This window comes from Zosterops lateralis, assembly GCF_965231275.1.
Source record: "Zosterops lateralis genome assembly, chromosome: Z".
NCBI lineage: Eukaryota > Metazoa > Chordata > Aves > Passeriformes > Zosteropidae > Zosterops > Zosterops lateralis.
In genome coordinates, this window is record NC_139800.1 from 40,717,918 (window position 1) to 40,739,928 (window position 22,011).

The 22,011-nt window shown below is 33.3% G+C and overlaps 1 protein-coding gene across 1 annotated transcript in view; it reads right to left on the reverse strand.

Moving 5' to 3' along the window:
• CNTNAP4 (contactin associated protein family member 4) overlaps positions 1–22,011 on the reverse strand; it is a gene marked incomplete at both ends in the record, with an annotated part of 202,905 nt that overhangs the window by 57,051 nt on the left and 123,843 nt on the right. Inside the window, 5 exons of the mRNA XM_083883231.1 lie at positions 3,069–3,330; positions 5,717–5,860; positions 7,794–7,978; positions 8,153–8,356; positions 14,250–14,397. Coding sequence (XP_083739357.1) covers positions 3,069–3,330; positions 5,717–5,860; positions 7,794–7,978; positions 8,153–8,356; positions 14,250–14,397 — 943 coding nt within the window. The remainder of the gene's footprint in view (positions 1–3,068; positions 3,331–5,716; positions 5,861–7,793; positions 7,979–8,152; positions 8,357–14,249; positions 14,398–22,011) is intronic.

Below are 22,011 nucleotides of genomic sequence, written 5' to 3' on the forward strand. Positions count from 1 at the left end.
CATGGAAATTAAAGGCTGGATAGAAATAGAGGGCCATAGAAGAAACTGAGTAATAAGATCTAACATTTACACATATTGTAATTCAATTTTGTCTAATAATTCAAATCAAAATAACTTTGTGTTGATTTTTCTTTTTTTTTTAAAATCTATTGTGAATATTAAATCTATTTGTGACTATTTGATGCGCAAAAGAGGCTACAAATGAAAGACATTAGGCAACCATTCTGCAAAAGAAAGATAGAACTTACTATAACCTAATTACTTATGAACTAACATGCCATTCTCCTTGTTTTTATATAGTTAAAGAAATTCTTCAAAAACACAGGATAATTAATTTAAGACTTGTGCACAAACAAATATGCTTGGTTTTAATTATCAAATATTATATGTGTGTGCACATGCATGTGAAAGTCAGGTCATAAAGTCCTTGCCTGTAGGGGAGCAAATCTTCTGTCCAACCACCCATAATTTAATTAGTCTCCAAATGCAGACTTGAATTGCCTCAGTGATTGCTACAACAAACACTTCAAAAACTCAAGGAAAAGTTTCCCATACTGTTTTGTTAAATAAATTCCTTCTCAGAAGAGAATAAGATGATTTTGCTGTAGCTTTTGCCTTCAAAAAGACAAACACAACTCCTCCTGTTAGACTTTATGAACAGAAAGCATAACCTAGCATGAGAGCATTAAATTCTGTTTCAGCATAGACTGTCAAGATTTATTTTGGGATGTTTACACTTATATTTTATATACTGCTTTTCAGCTTTGAAATTGAATAAATTGCACCATGTGCAAGTCTACCTAGAGCTGTTAAAAGTGCCACCATCATCAGCCACTCTGTTAAAATAACAGTGTATAGCAACAGTTTCTTTAACATACATCACCTAATTGAACAGCAATTGAAATAACTCCTAAAAAGCCAAATTCATCACTGCTAACTACATACCACTGACATTCTTACTAAGAAATTGACATTTTCAAATGGTAAGCCTAGGGAAATCTCTTGTCATTAAAGTGGTAGTCTTTGTGAATCAGTTATTTTAGAAAATAAAAAATACCAGGGCCATTCCCATTATCACCCACAAGAAAAGGATCAAAGCATTTATGTAAATTTCAACATTATCTGTGGTCATTAGAGGCTTATAGTCTTTTTCTGAGTTAAAATAATCAACAGTTTAAAATTTTACTTACAATCATTATATACCTGTAGAAATATAATGAACTTAGCAGTTTCTTTCTCTCTCTCTCTTTCTTCTTCCCTTCCCTGCCCTGGCCTCCCCTGCCCTCCCCCTCAAGGGCATTTTCATTTATTAAGAGGAATTAAAATAAGGAATCAATCTAAAAGAAACAGGGGCATAGAACAAAGATTAAGACCTCATGTTCAAATCCTGTGGCTGTTTCTTTGTCCTGCTTGGTTCTGCTTTGCTCACTTTGTCTGCATTATACTGCCTAGTAAGTTTTGAAAACAATTTAGATCAGTCGATTCTTATTTTGTATTTATACTGATAATAACTAATTTGGGGGTTTCTCACTTGTTATTCATTACATAACTGGAACTAACTTGGCCTCTTTTACACTGCTAATATTCTGCTTTATGAATATGAAATGGAAAATACATGCTTGTGTATGGGTCAAAATAAATCAAAGATCAAATGATGTTTTGGAAATCACAAATGTGTTTTCTTCATCCAAATTCACAATATATTCCTCCAGCTAGTGGACTCTGGTAATTTTTGTCTGTACAGAAACTACTCCAACCCAAGACTCAATTTTCTAATACTCATATATTCCTTGTAATCCTGTTTATCCACCTAATCTCTATCATGCAGTTTTTCCTGTCTTAGGACTTGTCATTTCATATCACGTCATAGAATCCATCTACAAGTAGAGGGAAAAATTCAATTTGTTTGCATAAATAATGAGAAGCTCTAAGGCAGCTGTGATACATGGAATGTCAGAGAATAGTACAATACTGATAAAGTGCTGCTAGGTGAAGGTGATGATAATATTACATGGATATGTTACGGGATATCAGCACTTTATAAAAAGCCTTCAAAGTTGGAGATGATGCTTTTTTGTCCTGCTCTTATATTTCCTGAAAGACTGATAATTAGAAAGATACTTCCTGACTGGGCCAACAAGTCTTGTTCTCACATCAAGTGTCAACAGTGCTCAGAAAAACTGAGGAGATCCTTTGTGAAAGAGTTTGTCCCATTCCTGCCAGGGAGAGAGAAAGTTAAAGCTGGAATCTACTTCAAATCCCAACTGAGTACTCTCTAACATGAATGTGTATCACTATAGTTGCTTCATCCTTTTGTTTTGACATATTTGTTTGCCAAGGCTGAAATTATTCATCAGAAGACTAGAAGGTACTAGCTTTCTGAAAATCTGTTTTACCCTCTGGGATGCCTGGAAGTACATGATCTAGTTTTAGTCCAGTGTTTAACTACAAAAATGACCCTTTAGCTCTCAGGTTTTCCTCAAGTTTTCCTTTTTTTATCATAAACTCAAACTTGCCCTGGTTTTCTGAAACACAGTCTGGTATTGGGCATCCACTGTCCCAGTTGAATGGACATCTCTGCAATTGAGAACTCTAAAAAATAATAGAAGGGGTATTTACAGTGAGTATAACTTTATAAAAGAATTAGTTGCTTCTTACCATTGCAAAGCACTGACAAATTGCAAAAAGACCATCTTAATGACTTAGCTTGACAGAGTAAGAGACTAAATTCCTTACACTTGACAACTGAAAAAGCTGCTTAGATTTCCTGGCTTATACACATGAGCTGTACATATTATGCATGTTAAGCTAAGGACTCAATTTTTCAGTCTATATTACTGCAAGTAATTTCTGCTCACTCATGGGAAAAAAAAAAGAATAGGTATATTTGTGAGAAAAGAAAGCATTTAGAAATAATTGGGTGTAAAATTCCCACAACTAAAGCACAGTTTCACACAAACTAATCATAAAAAAATCAGTCAAGAAACAAGTACCAAGTAAATAACCTTTAATTTTTTTTTTCTTTCATGCACAGAAGTCCTGGGGTTTTTTTTCTTCATTTCTGTTACCTGCAGCGATGTCACTCAGTACTCTTCCTGTTTTATGAAGATTGATTTTCACTCTCCCATCACTCAGATATAAGAGGAAACCACCTAAAGACTGGTGCAGTTTACTGGATAATAGAAGTCCTTCCTTGTTCCAAGTGCGAAACTGAAAACTGACAAATACTTCATCTTGCCCTGATGGGCCTGGCAGTGCCAGGAAACTGCTGGAGCTCAGAAATGTAACAGGAACCACCTGTGGCTCTAAACATGAGAAGGACATATTACCCTAGAAAGAAATAAAGCAAATATGGCATTAGGAAGAGTAATGAGAATTTCTCCATGGAAACTGCAGAGTTTCAAAATATGGTGCATAGTACTTGAATCTATTAGTCTAAAAATCAAACATAAACATCATCAGTTTGGGAAATGTTAACACAATTGTGTGAGCAGAATAGATTCATCTGCCTATACAAAAAGTGGCAAGGACCTTTGAGGGAATGATGTAAGTTCCTAAATTATGAGGCCAATTTAATGCTACTTCAGAAGTTAGAAAGACCTGCTTTGTTCCTAGTTTGGCTCAGCCTCTGTAAGCATTAAGGACTTGACAAATTCTTCAATGACAAATAAATGCCATGCCACTGACTGCGTGTAAACACTTACGTGGGTCTAAATGCTAGGATGCAGAGAAAAATGTTGAGCTGGAACTGATTGTTTAGGATGGTGTTAAATTTAAGAAAAAAAAAAAACAATTTCCAAATAAATGCAGTTGGAGATGTGCACCAACTCCAGTATTTGTTTTCACAAACAGAAAAATTCTACATATAAATTCTTGCTACTTACAAATGCTCAACACATACTTAATTTAAGAGGAAATGTATTTTCAAGCATATAGACTAGATGATGATTTGGATTTATGCACCTAGCATTTACTTTGTGCTTACCTTCTTCTGAAAACAACTGTGTCTTAGGTAAACTTGTGGTTGAATTCATTGAGAAACTCTGACTTACATCGGTACTTGTACTAAGTGATGCAAATCAGAAATCTGGAATGGGAATAATGCATTTTTTGCATCTGGTGTCAGAGTTTATGGTGCTTGATAGTAGTACACTGTGCACTCTAAGCTAATGACTTGCTGACACTATTTGAAATACAACTAATTTGTTCTGGAGAAAGGATTAATAAAGATTAATGGTTTTGGAATTTAAAATACACTTAATTTCTCTTCAACACTAAGAGGTTTTAAACTTTTGAGCATGCATAAAACTTTGACCACACAGTAAGAAGCTTTAAAATCAATTTAAGAGAAATACTCACTAGTCCCTGGTGTGGCAAAGTATTAAAGTTTATGGGTCTTCATTTAATTAAAGGAAAACACATAAATAAGAAAAAGCTTTGTCTTATGAACTCAGCTGTACAGACATGGTCAGCAAAACTGACACATAGTAAAAAGGTACTCATCAGATTAATAAACATTTTTAAATGCTACAAGCTGGCCATTTGCAGATCTCCCCAGTAAAGTGCCTATTTAACTGGGATTCTGTGATAACAGATTCCTTCTACAATATTTACATTATGAAATGTCTCCTAAATAGTTTTGAAACTAGCACAACAATATAAAACATTTGACATGAAAATAAAGAAATTTCCTAATACAGACAATTTCACAGATGCTCTTCCACTAGTCCACCCAGAGCCTACTATAATTCCCCATTGCCCAATATTCATAAGCATCATGGAGAGAATACTATGCAGAGGTACCAGCTTAGTTAATTTTGGAATATTTCATGTGAATTTCACATGTGAAGCGACACCTCTCCGTTTCTTCTATGACAGAACCAAATTTGAATCTTCGTATTCTGAACAGAAATCCAAGTTAAAATGTTGGGATCATGAAAGCATTTAATATATTTTTAATTATTCTGAGCTGACTTCTATGATACTTCTGGATTTTCTGCTACTGAATAAGTACATGTTGCAGAGATGACCCTTGTTGTATTAGGAGGAAAAAAAAAAACTAAAACCAATGGCAAAAGATTTAGTAAAATTTCTAGAAAGCCTTTTTAACACAGAAGACATTTGTTCTTTTATTGGAACTGTTTCTCCAAAAAGTAGGAATTTGGATAATATGACTGTCGGCCATGTGACTGTTGGTCACAATAAATGCATTAAACACACCAACCTAGACTACAGGTCTTCAAAGGTCAGTATAAATTGAAAATCAGAACTTATCTATCAAAATTATAATGCTCTGGACAAAGTAAAGCATATCAGTGTCCCGAGCAATAAAGAACTTTTAAAATGTACTGCTGGTGTTATTAGCCAGGCCATTCTTATTACTCTGGTACAAAGCCAAAGATTTGATGGTTTCTTATGCATCTTGTTACTCATTGAATTTTGTCAACCAGTTAAATAGCACACAACACTGTGATATCAGACACATCTAAATATCAGCTAAAGACCTCAAGAATAAAATGCATCCTGCCTTTTCTACTAGAGTGAATTTACACAGCATAAAATGAAAAACAGCCCAACTTAGTAATCACTTTATTTTTCCTTTATTACCTGACATAGATTTCACTCAAAATGTGTGCTAACAGGCTGAATTTGAAAGTGGTTATGATCTTTTTCTCTGTTTTAGTTATTTATTCTTTCTTAATTATAAATCTCTTACCACAATGTAGATCTGAGATTTATGCTTCCTGGCCAGGTCAATAATGTTCACTCCATTATAATAAATATTTTCAAAACACCCATGAAAATTCCTCCGTGATACTGTCCCTGATTTTCCAGGCACTGGGATCCCTCCAAAGCTAAGCTTAGAAAGAGAAGAGAAATCAATAATACTGTTAAGTAATTGTCTAAGAAAAGAAGTTGACAATACTGTAAGAGCAGAAGTCAAAGACTGGCCTATAATGCATCTGTTGCTTCTTGTGTATTTCACTGTATCACATCTATATACTAAAAGAACAGGCTAACAAAAATTAGGCTATATCAAGTCATATGTACGTAGCAAATAATTCTGACATTTTGGCTTTTTTTTCTTCTTCTGATGTCTCTGAGCAGTGCCTTGATCAGTTTTCAGGGTCCATTACAGCTGCAAAACCAAGGAGAAGGACAAGGCCAAGTACATGGAGACTATGCAAAACAGTGTAAAAAGGGAGAAGAAAATTAGCAACAATTTCTTTACAAACTTGAGCCTAACTTCTCCACTCAGCGCAGTCCATAACTACCACAATAGAGAACAAAAGTGCATTAAAATACATTATTCTAGGACAGATTTGAAACAAACTAATGGAGGTACATTTTTTCCTTTCAAAATGCTTAGGCTGTGCAGTTCCTTTGTATGGTGCTGTAAAATTACTTAGTTTCAGAAAGAGATTGGAAGATTTAATAAAAATAATAACCCATTGAGAGCTACTAAATTCAAGAATATCATTCTGTCTAAATATGACCCTGCCCTGAGGCAAAAGCCACTAGAAAGCAGTAAATTGTTTTAGAAAAGCATCACCATAAGAGAGACCTTAGTTCTGCTCTAGCCTATGTCTTAACTCTTGGACACCATCAGAAATAGGATTCCAGTATAAATGAACATTTGAGTTCACACATTTCAAAGCTATTCTGGACAACATAGTTAAAAAAGGTCAGTCTAAATTATTAACTTTTAATTTTTAAATTTTTGCTTAATGTTTAAAATAATTTTACCCAAAAAATCAACTAAAATAAAATATATAATATTTCAAAAAGTTATTAAATTAATAAAAATTTATAGTCAGAAATGCAATCATAAAAACAGTAGTTTTTTCTTTTCTGAATGTTTTTATGCTTTCTTTTTACTTGTGTTAGCAACACGTATTTCAAATTATAGTATGTGGTAGACAAGAGGAAAATTTAATTTGCATTATTGACTGATTTAGTGAAAGATATCTATTTGTCAGCCAGTTATTTTCTCTCTTGCTTTTCTTTTTTTTAATTGGTATGATCCTCCAAACTTTGATATTATGATTTACATTCAGAAACTCTGAGCAGATATTTTTGAAATGGAATAATGCAGACACAGAGCAGCATGACATCTTACTCTAAACACTTAAAAATTGGAATGAATACAATAAAGTCTGCGGGTTCCAGACATTCTACTCTATCACTCATTGTTTTATCCAACAAGCAGTACAGGGCAAACATAAAGCAGCCAGTCATCACATTACAGTTGTGAAATAGTGGTATTTTTAACCACAGGCAGGAAAATTTCACAGCATACTACATATACTACTTTTCATGAATCTACTACTTGTGCAAGCAAGATTTTTTCACAGTATAATTTTCAGATCTAACAGGAATTAAAATCTTGATATAAACATTTCTAAAACGGTTTTATGCTGATATATTTCAATTTTCATCAAGTTTTATATTCATAACATTAATATTCATTAAATAATAGCACTAAGTTGGATCTCATTCAGTCTGTTTACAATATTGTTTATCACATTTGCAGCTCTAATGAAACAAAGGTATTAAAATAATGAATTCTGAGATGAAAAAGATGGTCTTTTGAATATACTGAGTTGAGAGTCTAGTGGAAGATCTGTAGTCCAAGAACATATCTTTTTGTTTGATTCATTCCCTTAACAGACAGGAAAATCCCCAAGGTCTTAAGGACTACAAACTTCCTTAAGTTTTGTTTCCTTTGCCTGTTTCAGTGCATTTGCATAACAAAGGTAAGAAATGTAATAAAGGAAAGGTAATTTTCACACCTCATAATCAAGGTCCAAATAACTGAATTCTCCTTTTGCATGAAAATGATGAGTGTGTTTATCCACTGTAAAGTTTACTTGATTGTTAAAATGCTCAATGAGAACAGAATGCCAGTGTTGATCATCCAAAAGGCTGCCCAGCGTAATATTAATTTGGGCATTAGAAGGATGAGTTTTAGTATCACCTTGAAAGAAGAAAAATAAAAACTATTAATTTCATTCAAAAATATAATTATTCAAAAAATATACTGCTAGTTTATCATACTTTATACATTAAAATCCACTTAACAGTTTAAGAGAAGTTTTAGTCAAATAATGCCTAATAACTATATTAGACTTTATGAGACTATAGCTGTTACCTAAATTAATGAGTAGGGACAGCTTCCCTTTAGTTAATTCCATGGTGATGTGGTCTCCATTTTGTCCTTCTCTGTGGAGGAGAATTCCATCACTTTGCATTGTCTTAAACTTCAGAGAAATGACATCTTTCAGTGCATTAATGAGTTTTTTATTTAATGTGTAAATTAGACAACTTTTCCCATCAAATCCAACCACCTCAGACCCTAGAAGTAAAGAAATGAAAGATAATGTATAATGCTATGTCTAAAAGAAACAGTTGCATGTTACTTCAATATGGTATGAAGTTCCATCACTAACATCTCTAGATCCACCTGTGCACAGTAAATTGTCCTTTATTTCTTCCCCATATATTAAGACTGTTGTGTTTTAATGATGATGGTATAAATAGCTAATAAAACCATGTGAGAAGAGATCTGGCCTCTATTCAAATCTAATAATGTTCTCATATGCTGAAAGGTAGGTCTTCCTTTCCTTGGAGCTATAAAGTACTTTGACCATTTCTGGTTTTACTCTTACTCTTAGGCTGAAACTCTCTATTAATTTATTTGCAATTCATTCCAATGAACAATCCAGACCAAAAAGAAAAAAGCCAAGGCTGCTGTTGACCTTCGGGAAGTCATTAGGGCTAACTGACTTTATCCCAATAGTACAAAAAATATCTGTCAAAATCGGTACAGATTGAACAAGACACACACAAAGGAACTGATAACACTATAAAAAGCTCATAGAGTATTCACAGTTCATATGTAATGAAGAAAAATGTAATTATCCTTGAAAAATACATTTTTGAAGTGAATAAAGATGTCAAGGACACTCCATAAAATATGAAATTGTTTCTCAACTGAGTGGTTAACTTCTTGCAAGTCAAGAGAAAATCATTATCTATTTACTAACTTATATATAATTTTACAAAAATATTTTTCCATATTGTCAGCATGGAAATGAAATTAATTCAAATTAACTCTTGTACTCTAAGGTTAATAATTTATACTCCATTTTCAGAAAGCTCTTGTCAAGTGAATGCAGTTATGTTTTTAAATATAGTTTCTTGATTTTCTTTATATCATGATAACAAAGAATTCATTTATCAAATGTACAATGAATAAATATGACTAAATATGAACACTAGATTAACTATTTTTATGTCATTTTACTTCATGTTGTCATTGAATGTGGACAGCAAAGGTATTAATTAATGTTGAATTAAAATAATGAATGTGATGTAGAAGCCTTCAATAAAGGCTTCTATAAGACCACTTGTACACTTATATATGTCTATCACAACAGTTAACTAGACACATTCTTAGTAGGCAATAATAACTAAAGATTGGGAACATATTCTTCTTATTAGTTACTGGGACAAGAGCATAAACAATATTAACATAGATCTCCAAAATCCCTTACACTATTCTGCAGCACTAGTTCCTAAAAAGCAAAATCTGCTTTGTCTAAATTTGAAAAATAAACAAAATTAAATTTTGCCCCCACCCTCACCCCATGAATTAATGAAGATTGTGAAAGGGTTGCAGATGACAATCAAAATTCTTGTAACATTTCTCACACAGGCCTTGTCTTCACTGTCCATGCGTTACCTCTGGAAATACATTTAAAGAGTTGTCAGAAAGACAGCTTGAGTGAACTGTGGGGTTATAAGGATAAACAGAATGTGGGCACAGATCCAGGGTACCATAAGATTTTACTCTCTTATTTACTAACTACTTGCAACTTCCAGTAGTTGCTGGACTTCAAAGTCCCTCAAAATGAATTTTCTTTGCTATTGTAAATAAGAAAAAAACCCACAAAAAGCAAACAGGTGGACTTGTTTTATGAACGCTCATCTTTTGTTTTCACAATTTGCAACGTGTCTTCCTTAAATTAAAGTGATCTAAATCCTTAGTACATTATGAAAATATCTTTGGAAATCACGAAATGCCCCTAAGAAACTGGAAATTCTGGAATCATCACATGCCACAGGGCCAAGAATCCTAGTGATCCTAAGCAAAAGTTTTGGTTGAAATACCTTTGAAAAAAATTTTTTTCATCTTTATATCAATTAAAATCAATGCTAATGTTCCATAAAGAAAAAAAAAACCTTAAACCAGTGCAAACCAATTGGTCATTATTCCGGTTACGAAGAGGATATATATTCCTTTTTTTGACTGATGTAACTGTGATGTTGACTTAAAACATTTCAGCCAGGAAGGAAATGCTGAAAAAGCCTCAATAAAATTAGAAGTGGTAGAGAACAGTGCAAAAGGGTTTGCTCAATATCTGCAGTGGTTGTTGTTAGGTATCATAACATACATATCTAACAATTTTTAATGTGCATTATATATTATTTACGGTTATCTATATTCTACAATTTTATACATTTGTCATTTTAATATTTAAACCTATCTTTCTGCCTTCCATGTTGCAAAAAAATCCCCACCTTTTTGTTTCTTTGGTTACTATTTTTAGACCACTGGTTTTCAGAGGATGAAATAAGAAAGTATTATAATGAAGAGGGAAAATTGTAAGCTAAACACATTCCTAATATCTCTTTTTTTTAGTGTCATGACACAGCTTAGCCTGAACTGTGTTTTACATGGCTTAATTGTCACAATCTGGCATTTCAGGAACAAGACACAGGAAATGTCGGTAGAGATTCATTGTTCTCTTTTGTACACACTGAATAGAAAGAACTATCAGGCAGAGGCTTCAGACAGATTTTGGGCTTAGGTTCAGCACAGAGTATTTGTAGCCTGCTCATAGCACAGAGGTTTTATCAGTTTATACTAAGGCAGGTTTAACATCTGGAGGTAGAAAACATTTTCCTTCCTTCCTTCCTTCCTTCCTTCCTTCCTTCCTTCCTTCCTTCCTTCCTTCCTTCCTTCCTTCCTTCCTTCCTTCCTTCCTTCCTTCCTTCCTTCCTTCCTTCCTTCCTTCCTTCCTTCCTTCCTTCCTTCCTTCCTGCCTTCCTTCCTGCCTTCCTTCCTGCCTTCCTTCCTGCCTTCCTTCCTTCCTTCCTTCCTTCCTTCCTTCCTTCCTTCCTTCCTTCCTTCCTTCGACTGTAGAACATGGGTAATAAAACTAAGAAACATGGCAGAGACAGTAGAGTGAGGAGGGAGAAGAACTCAACAGAAAAAAAAAAAATCCACAGGGGAACTCTTTTAACATTCCATGTAAGTCCATAACTGACTACCCTTATTTGGCATGTCTACACCATGAATGATGAGGCAAAAATGGAAGGATATGTCTGGAGCGTACTTTACAAACATCTAAAATGTGACAGACAGCCCTTGAGCTAAAAAAGTTTATAGGAGAAAAGGAATTGCATTTAAAAAAAAAAAAAAAAAAAAAAAAAAAAAAAAAAGGGAAAACAAGACCCATAATAATATCTGCTTTATCTTACAGGAAAATATAATGAGTATTACCAAACCTCAATGAGATTGTAATTAAAGGGGAAATAATATATTTGAGAACAGGCAGAATCATTCAGAGCAGGCATTTGACTGCAAGATAGCAGATTTGATGTAGTGTCAATATTTTCCCTATAAGGTAAGTGTGACTTCACTATGACAGCAATGGATTCTTTAGGACATAGATACATGCATTTTTTCATATCACTTTATGGAGTAGAGAGATCTACTTCTTTTATTCTTGAAATTTTAGTTTTAATTGTGTAATTTCTAACAGGAAAGACTGAAGAATGAAATTAGTGCATTTGCACTTGAATACAGAACACAGTCCACATACTTGATGGTAAATTAAGAGAGTTGTTTATTCCTAAAAAGTAAACTCAAATAGCTGGTGAGAGCTCCCTAAAGGAATGGATGAGAAAATGGGACATATAAAACATGTGAATCAAAGCTAAAGTAGATATTATTGGCATTTCTGCCTTTTTTTTTTTTCCTGGTCCCACTTTGAAAAGTACACAGTCATTCAAAAAGAGCCAGATATAATTACTGTAACAATAACTACATGTCCACATTGTGCCTGATAAATGGAGAAAAAGACTGGAGGGAAAGAATTAAGATCCTACATTTTAAAATATTTTTTGAAACTATAAATCTATAATTGCCTGGTTTGTCTTCAATGGCAACCACTGAATTTAATTAGTAAAAGCACTTGGTAATCAATAGATGTTCCAAATAAATACAGAGATGATAAAACGTCTGCAATTCATCTGGAATTACAGCATTTATAAATAGGAAAAATAAGCATTTCTAGAATACCCAATATCACTAATTCAGAGAAAATCTTAATCAGCTTTAAAAAAATTTACATATTTTTGACACCATTATGTTCTTCCCATACTGCATTATAATGAATAATGGATGAAGTAAATATTAATTTTAAACTCATCCTAATCTTATAGGATAACTATAGTTGATTTACTTCAATAAGCTATCTATAGATTAAATTCTGTGCCAAGTATGTAAAATACAAAAAATATATAATCTTCCTCAAAAATAGTTAATGGCTACACAAAAATTATTTTAATTTCATAACTGCTTAGCACAACTGCTAAATGCTTTCTTTTATTAATTGCATGGACACTTTTCTATATTTTTCCTTCAGAATCATAGAGATTTCCACTGCTGGGCAATAGGCATGACACAGAAGAAAGCCATGATATGGATCTTGCAAGTTGTGATGGAGAAAATTATGATAGGGAATGTAAAAAAATCCAGATTTTAGGCATGGTCAAAAGAGAGCCCTTCAGTTTGAAAATGTTTGAGAGGAAAACTGAGTAAGAATTTAAATACTATCACATGCACAAGTTGAAGGACTGTGAAGAAGCAAAGTTGATGACTATCAATGAATTTTAAAGTGAAGCTTAAAGAGAAGAAAAATTAATCTCCCATCATGTACCACAGAAATCAGGTCTCAAATGGAAGACTCAGATGAGATTTTAGCTGGGAATGATAAATTCATCTGTTCAGCCTCCATTTTTAAACTTTAGTTGTTCTGGTACTTAAAAGAGTTCAGGGTAAATTGAATCATGGTCATATCTCTCAGTTACTTAATTTTCAAGGCCATTTTCTCAGATTGTTCTAGGAAATGTGAGTCATGTCCCCAGTCTCAAGGCAGCTGTCACTGAAGAATTTTGTGTGAGGCCCTTCTCCTGGCATGAGATGTCCATTTTCTGGGATGGAGAAGTTTACCTGGTTTTTGAGGTGACCTAATCTCCTGCATCCAGGTTTAAATTTATAATATCCTTAGTTCACTACCTTTTACCAATTTTACAAAGTCAAGTCTAAGACAGAAAGCCCAGAGGTATGTTTGCCTGATATACACTTATACACACTTAAAACAGATATATGGAGACCATCTAAAAAGAGCTCAACCATACAAAATATAACTTATATAAAGAAGTTGAAAAAAAAAAAAAAAAAAAACCAAAAACAAAGAAGAACAGACCAAAGTATACACAAAAAGCAATTAAAGAGGTTGCTGAAAATAAATTCTGTTTCCATCAAGTAGAAAAGATGTGAGGAATAAAAAGGAGGAAAAAATTTACTGGGAGAATTTTTTTTTTTTAAATCCAGGCATGAAAAACTGTAACAGGAAGATGTCAAGAATATTTACACCAGCAGATCAATAAAACCACAACACACAATCTACTTTCAAAGGCTTATGTCAGTTATTAAGGGCACAAAAGCTATTCTAAAAGTATCCCTTAAATATATAAAAACTTCAAAGTGTCCTTCAAATTTTTATTTGTGGGTCTACCTACTCTTCCTGGCTCAGGATCAAGATCACATAGATTTAAAACTGTAAACATTTCCCATATTTTGGCTTTCAGATAGATAGAAAGTATACCATGTAAAGATGCAATTTTCAGGACTACGGAAAAAAAGCGAAAGAGTTTGCATTAAATCAGTTATTGGATTACATCCACATCATTCATCCCAATACAGAAAGGACTGGAAAATAAGCATCATATATTGATAGTTGATGTAGAAATAGTGAAGTATGAACATACACTTATTATATCGGTTTTATTTGAGATTAAATTTAGTCTTAGAAATCTACTTTCAAATGCTATTTAGGTAGCAAAAGACATTGATTAAGATTAATTTCATTTAGCTGACTCAGAAATAAACTTACTATATGTGCATCCATACACTTCAATGCGCATTCCAATCCTGCCATTTGGATTCCAGTCCAAAGGCACAAAACGGAGAAATCTTGCTTTAATAGAATGCTGCAGCTTATAGTACACGACACTGTCTGCATTTGTGTTTCCAGAAAAGGCCTAGGAGAAAATGAAAAAGAAATCAGCCACATCCACATTGAATACAGAAATACATGGAAGTATCACTGATTTTTTCATTTTATATACTTTATTTGCATTTCATCTGGCAAATAGTCAAGCACAGGAATATTCCCATCAAAAAACATGTAGAATATCCTCACATTTCATGGCTCTACCTAACACTTTAGCAAAAGAAAACAGAGTAATGTCTACAAATTCCTTCTACTGAAAGATTAGATGGATTTCATTGCAAGCCTCTGTTTCAAATACACAGTATGCTGTATTTAAAATGATCATATACTGACAGATCATGGTAATGAAAGACTTGTTTCCAACTAAAGAATCTAAGTTATTGTAAAAGGAATGTTTTTCAGTGTCCTGTTAAAAAAATAAGAATCTTTATTTCTGTTGTTTACCAAGGTGAAATAAAAAAGTAAACTTCTTTGTTGTACTGAACTCATAAAACTACTTTCCCTTTTTCTTACACAAAGAAAACAGAAAGACAAAGAAATGTAATGAAGAAAGTAAAGAAAAAAAGAGCTGTAATAATAAACTTTAGCATTCTAAACCTGGAGAATATATTCTGATTTCTCTGGGTTGTGTGGTGCTTTTTTGTCATTACCTGTTTATGATATGGGAAGTAGAAAGAATTTGTTCAGACATTTCGAATCTAAGTATCTGATAGCTCTCTGAAATATTTAGATGAGCAGTATTTAAAAGATTATACATTTCTGGCTGTATGAACAGTGCTGTTGCCATAGCTATAAGCCACAGATGTTGCAGCTGGAGAAGTACATAGCAACCATCAGCTTTAGGTATGCAGCTTCTCTTTCCGTAAGTTTTAGAAACAGATGAGCTTCTCTGCATTCATTATTTATATTTCTATACACAGACCTTTGCACTTTCTCTCTCCTGTACTAGTAAAATTCCAATAAATTCTAATCTCTGAACATCCTTTTCAATGGGAAAAAAAGTAAAAATTATAAAAAGACCCCAAACCAGCCAATCAATCAAAACAATAACCAGAACAGTTAGTGAATTGGCTTATTTAAGCTAATAATATCAATAATCAATAAGCAATGAGAGTTAGTGACTTTAAATGTCCATTTTCAGTTTATGCTTTGTAACAACACAGGCAAGGTAAAGGAAAATATAAATACATTATAACAAAAATCAGGGAAGACTTACTATTTGGAGGGTGAGACCCTTCCAGACCTCATGTCCTGTAGCCTGTAACAAATATAACTATCCATGAAAGTGCCAATTAGTTTGTTGCCTGAACCAGAACCAGGCCCCAGAAGTTTAAGTACTGTGAGCCAATTAAGTGTTCAGTTAAGATTTAAATTTCTTGCAAAATTGTTTTTGGATAGCAGCGACCTCATAAAAATTAATTTAAGTTCTGAAAATGCACTGTATATGACTTGCCTTTTTTTTTTTTTTTTTTTTTTTTTTTTTTTTTTTTTTTTTTTTTTTTTTTGTAAGGTATATTTAAACCCTGTGGTCTTAATTGAAAATCTAGGGTTTGGCTTCAACAATAACCTAAAAAAACCTCATACTAGTCCTTTAACACCCTTCAGAATGGCCAGTTTAGAAACCAGTATTTTAATTTTTTTTTGCTTAATTTTACAAGGCTTTTATCTGGGAAAACCACATTTAGAGTGTATGGTGTTGAGTATCAAATACGTCTTCACTGCTTGTTGTAAACAGTCTAAAGATTAAAATACATATTTTGGGTTTTTTCAGTTTAATTCCTCTTCAAAGAAAGAGGACAAAATCAGACTGCTTTTCCTCCAGGCTGCAGTACTAATGATGTGCCCAAAATCTATGAAAGCAGCCTGTAAGTTTCTTAGAGGAGAATTATAGTCCAAGTGACAGACAGTTCTGTCTTTACGGCGGAACACAATTACTGTTTCATGGCCCAATCCAGCAATCTTTAAAACATAGAATCATAACCATATAATGAGCTTCTTTCTTCCTACCCCCCTTCTCCAGACTGTTCAGATCACTTCATTCTTATGCCAAATCATGTGTAAGGAACATGCCACTACTTTAGATTATGCAGAATCCTCACAACCTACACAGACATCTAATGATTAAAAAGAGGTAATGTGGCCCTCAGTTAACAGGAATAATACATGCAATAATTGCACCTAATAAACACAGTTTGCATAAGTATTAATAGAGTTATACACTTAATCCAATATAGATGCCTGGTGAATCTTAGTTGATGCATTTATAGGTACTATATTATACTGTGAACAATAATAATATGTATTATATGTAACTGCTGTGTGATAGCTTAAATACATACCTATCTTCCTCAAAGATGGTAGTTTTTGATACACTGAAATACTATATTGCAATTTAGCTCTAAACACTAACAGGGCCACTTGGCAGCACAGATATCTAAATAGATAACTCTCCACAGCATATTATATTCCATGAACTAAAAGTATTCTGGGCTGTACTGAAGCCTGAACTGCTCTCGAATTTGGTTTAACCATCCTACTCAGCTTCTAACCCAGTAATTTCTTTATCTCAAGCTACTTTAACTCTGCTTTGAAGACAGAATTGTTCAGTTCATCATGGTGTCAGAAATCAGATGTGCTCTGGACTGCATGGTAAAGCTAAGTCCTGTCTATAGAAGAGCATTGTAAAGGTAAGCTTACATCAAGGCAAGGTAAAAGAAAAAGTCCTTGGTTTCTCTATCTACATAGAAAGCACATGTGGGTGTTGCCCAGAGATAATACAGGCAAGCTGTCCAAAACTTTCTCACAAATCGAAAATTCCCACAGAAATGAAACTGCGTAGGACCCACACTTCAGAAAACCTAGAGAATATGACATTTATTTACAAATATAACTTTTATTTTATAATATACCATACATACACTGTAAAACATAATACTAAATAATAGGCACAAAGCTTCTACCTATGTTGTGTGCTCATTGTGGTAAATATATTAATTACAAATATTACTTAAATAAATACACATATAAAAATAAATATAAAAATACTTATCTGCAAACCCCTGTTCAGTGTTTAACAACAAGTACTATAATAGGACCAAACCTGAATAATTTTGTTGGAAGAGAAGTTGTGGACTCACCTCTAGATGGGTCTAATTTCATCATGTGGTTTATGAATTCTACTACCAACACCAGAAAAAGCAATTGAAAAGAACAGTGTGAAATAACTTGGAATGTTTGTATAAACTACTGCATAAAAATAATGCTGCAGGATTAACACATCTCTCCCATTTTCTCCCAATACTTCTAAGTTGCATCCAAGCTCCTATAGCAGTATAAATTATTTACATCTCAGTAAAAAAGGAGTACCTATTCCAAATAACTTAGTACACAGTACAAATACACATCAATTGGTATGTTTTCTGAACAAGAATCCAAACACTCAGACTGATCCTTCTCATCCTATTACCACTGTGGTGAGTTATTCTTAGTCTATTGAAGTTGCTCCTGAAAGTCAACAGGTATAAACTGTTCAGTTAAAGTGAAAAAATGTGAAAGTCATTCACTCTGACCAGAAAACATTGTACCAGAAAATTGGCTCCTTTCCTAGATGTCCACACTGCAATTATGGCCAGGACAAAATGATCACAGAGGTTAAATTAACAGATTTTTAGGACTTCATTCGTTATAAACAATATATGCAAAAGCTGGCTGATATACTTCATATAAAATACTAACAGTGGCATTATATTGAGAAGTCCTGTGCCATAAGTCATTCACTGTATTTTTCATAGATCTTGCCTCTGAATTGTTTGAAGATACAGCTGAAATATACTTAAATTGATCAAAACACACAGCTTTTACACATACTCATAAATCTGAGTGTCCATAACATTTTTTTGTAAAAACAGGAGAGCACATATTAATTACAACCTGATTCATATAGACTAGATAGAGGAAAAAAAACCCCCATAAACCAGCAAACAACCAAACTTGGCAGAAAACCACATAAACTGTTGTTCTACTCAATGTTCACTGTTTGTAACACTTAAATCCTCACTACTGCACTATTGTACTTACAGGTTTCCATCACTGTCACTCAGAATAGTGGGGTAAATTGTTTCAATATTCTTTCAGTCTATCTCTTTCTCTTATTTCTTTACATTTGTTGAGTGTTTTATTCACGGTCATGGTTCTTCCTCTTTTTTTGGTTTTTCCTCTTTTTTTGTCTTTCACTACGTGAGTGGAATATTAGCATAACTTTACATAAGAGAACAGCTCCCGAATTAAGAGACAAAGAGGATGAGACCACACTTGCTGGGTAAGGTAATTTATCAAAGGTGACACCTGATATTTGTTAATGGACTCTAGATTTTCTTCTGCCTTTCTGCTTCTTTTTTTTTTTTTTTTTTTTTTTTTTTTTTTTTTAATGGTGGTGGGGGTAGTGGTTTTTTTGGTGGATTTTCTTCTTGAGAAAAAAAAATGAAACAATTTGCTTCCATATTAATATAGAAGAGGGAGATTTCAATATCTGAAATTAGGCTAATGGAAAAAGGTTGTGGATTTTTTTCTTGTCACAGTAGTAGCAGTTAGATACAGCATTTCAGGGGTGTATAAACGTACTCTAGGACTCCTGAACAGCTACTGTTAGTCAGAGGTTTTTTTCAACAGCTAGCCATGCTCATTTGGAAATGTGCTTAATAAAATGTACTTTCTGTCTCTCTTTCTTTTTTCCTTTCATGTTCAATATAGCTGAAATGAAAAGGTACTTAATTTTCCAGATGACATGGTATGGGGAATAATAAATAAAATAAAAATATTTAGTAAACCACCAGCCACAACAGTTATTTTGAATTCCCCCATCCACCTTATTTCCTTTCATTCATTCAGATGTTGCAAAAAATTTTATGCGAAATAACTTGTCACCATCAGAGGGAGCTCTTGTATAAACACAACTAAGCACAACATTCTCCCTTTAAAAATTATCATAACAACTCTTTGTTATAAAATCCCAATATATAGTATTAATCTACTATATTTTAATTATACCTAATCACATGGACCTCAAAGATATTCCTGAAAATTGAAAATATGAATGTGTTTCATAACAGTATTACTGGAATTCTACATAATCTTTAACAACCATTGAAGATTAGCTAACTCTTAATCTGAAATGAATATAGATAGGCTTTTTATACTATGGATTCATAGTCACTGAATTTAGATTCTGATACTCCACGGGTAACTGTGACGCTTTCAGAAGGTGACAATCAAAGTAGTTTTGGTAGTTTTAATTTCACTTCCCCCCCCCCCTTGTTTTTTAATAAATCTATTTGAAATAATCTGTAAAATATGAATACAATGAATTTTGAATCTAGGCTAAAGTGCAACTGTCCTTTCTACTTGCAAATCAGTTTGAAGTTTAATTACTACTCTTCTGGGTAAACTAATGTTTTTACGAATGGCATTTAATCTGGAGTGCAAAATTGAATTTCTACACTTAGAAATAATAATCTCTATAAGTGTTATGAAGTATTTTCGAAGAGCAGAAACATGTTTAACCTGTTTTTTCTACATATTTCCTCGTAAATGTTGAAAAAAAATTGTGCAGATGATATAGTTCTCATTGTATGAAATTTATGTAGGAATCAAAATACACTATTGTACTTCTGTAACACATGACATAACCCAGAGACTACTAGAAAGGTAATTCAGGTAATTTATAACTAAAAATACATTTAGGCTAACAGCTGTATATGAAATCCAATGAAATGTCAAAACAGTATGTAGGAATTCTGTTTGCTCAAAGCAATATGAAAAAAACCCCACAATTTTATTAATATTATAGTGTACATTTTCTTTTCATAAAATTTCACACCTTGCTTTGAAATGAAATTAAATTATTAGAAAGAAAAGAAAGGAAATAAACCTTACTAACTATGCAACATAGAAATGGCATAGCAAATACTCATGTCCTGAAGATCATAAACAATAAAGTTGTCCAATAAAAGGTTTCCTACTAAATTATTTCTGTGGCTTTTCATATATGATATCTCATGATTTCTACCTTTAGAGAATTTCTGTAAATGAATTCTTCTAGTCATCATTATGGATTTAGACTAGTGTATAACATTAATTTAAGAGGACAATATATTTCTTAGATTGCTACAACATTAGTCAAATATCTCACTCATTTCTCAAAAAATCTTAGTGACTAAATTTGACTTTTCACATAGGATTTGCCATTCTGATAATTGGAAAACCTTTCAAAAGCAACGAACTTCCATACTTCTAGCTTTACTCTAATGAAAAATACTATGAAACAGAAAGCCAAAGAAACTCACTGAGATTAAATGTTTTGGATAGGATGTGAACAACATGGCTCTAAGAACACCCTGTATATTAAACTAATTCTGTGCAAAAGTGTTCAGCAAATGTACATTAAGGTTGCATTCAGTAGTAGAAATATGTGGGAAATATTTCCTGTTAAGAACATTTAGAATACAAAGGTAGAGCTTCAGATTTTCAGAAACATCAGCATTCATGGTGGATCTTACTGCTCTAGTAGGCATCTGATGCCTCAGAAATGTAATGCAGAGAGCAAAGTCTGCACTGTAAACATACTACTAGATCACTTAGGAACACTTCTTAGAGTGCTCTCTTTGAGCCCAGGGGATGCGTCTTAACCACCACACTGAATGCAGTAAAATCAAGTTCCTAATTATTTTTTCATATGGAGAATTCATTTCTGACACAGACTTCAGGCATTTGGATAACCTAAGCAGCAAAATAATTGTAATTCATTCTTTCTGGTACTCCTGTGCATTTAAATATAAATTAATGACTAGCAAATACCAGTGACCAGCAAATCTGGCATGCAATGAGAGCAATCTGGAACACATGATGGGCAGCCAGCAGAACACACATACCTTCAACCCTCAGCAAACGGGTACCTTTGTAGAAGGGAAAGAACTGACTGATACAGTGGTGCCCTGATGGCAAGCAGAGAGTGGGCTGAGTGCCTACATAGAGGGCAGGACTTTCTAGAAACAATATTTAGTAAAATCTTCAAATAGAGATGGGAGAAGACAACTTTAGGTGACAAAGTTTTTTTCCAGGTACAAATTTGAATAACTCCATGGCTCACAGGGAAAATACGACACATGATTTGCAGCCTGAAGACACATTAGCGATGGTCACCAGCTTTCTTCATAAGGCTTTCTGGTGGAAAGTAAAAGGAAAGTCAGGTAGCCATACAGTATTAAAATAATTTTGATATATCACTTCCTAAGTGAAATCTAAAACAATCAGGCTCCTTTACAACTTATCCCATCTCCTCTACAGCATATTTTACTTCATCTTCTCCGTTTGCTCAGGTAAAAAGACAGAAAAAAGAACAAAAAAGAAAAAAATAAACTGTATCAGGAACCGACAATGTTTTGATTCAGCTATCTCAGCTCCTGTATCCCAAGTTTAAAAACACAAGTCCAAGTTGCGCTAGTTTTGTTTTACTTCAGAGACAGGCAGAGTCCCAAGTGTTTATTTCAGAGTCCCTTGTGTTAACTGCATATATCACTGAAATCTAGCTCCACGCTAAGGCTGTTACAGTAAGTGAGAAATGCATAACTCATAAGTATGAATCTAA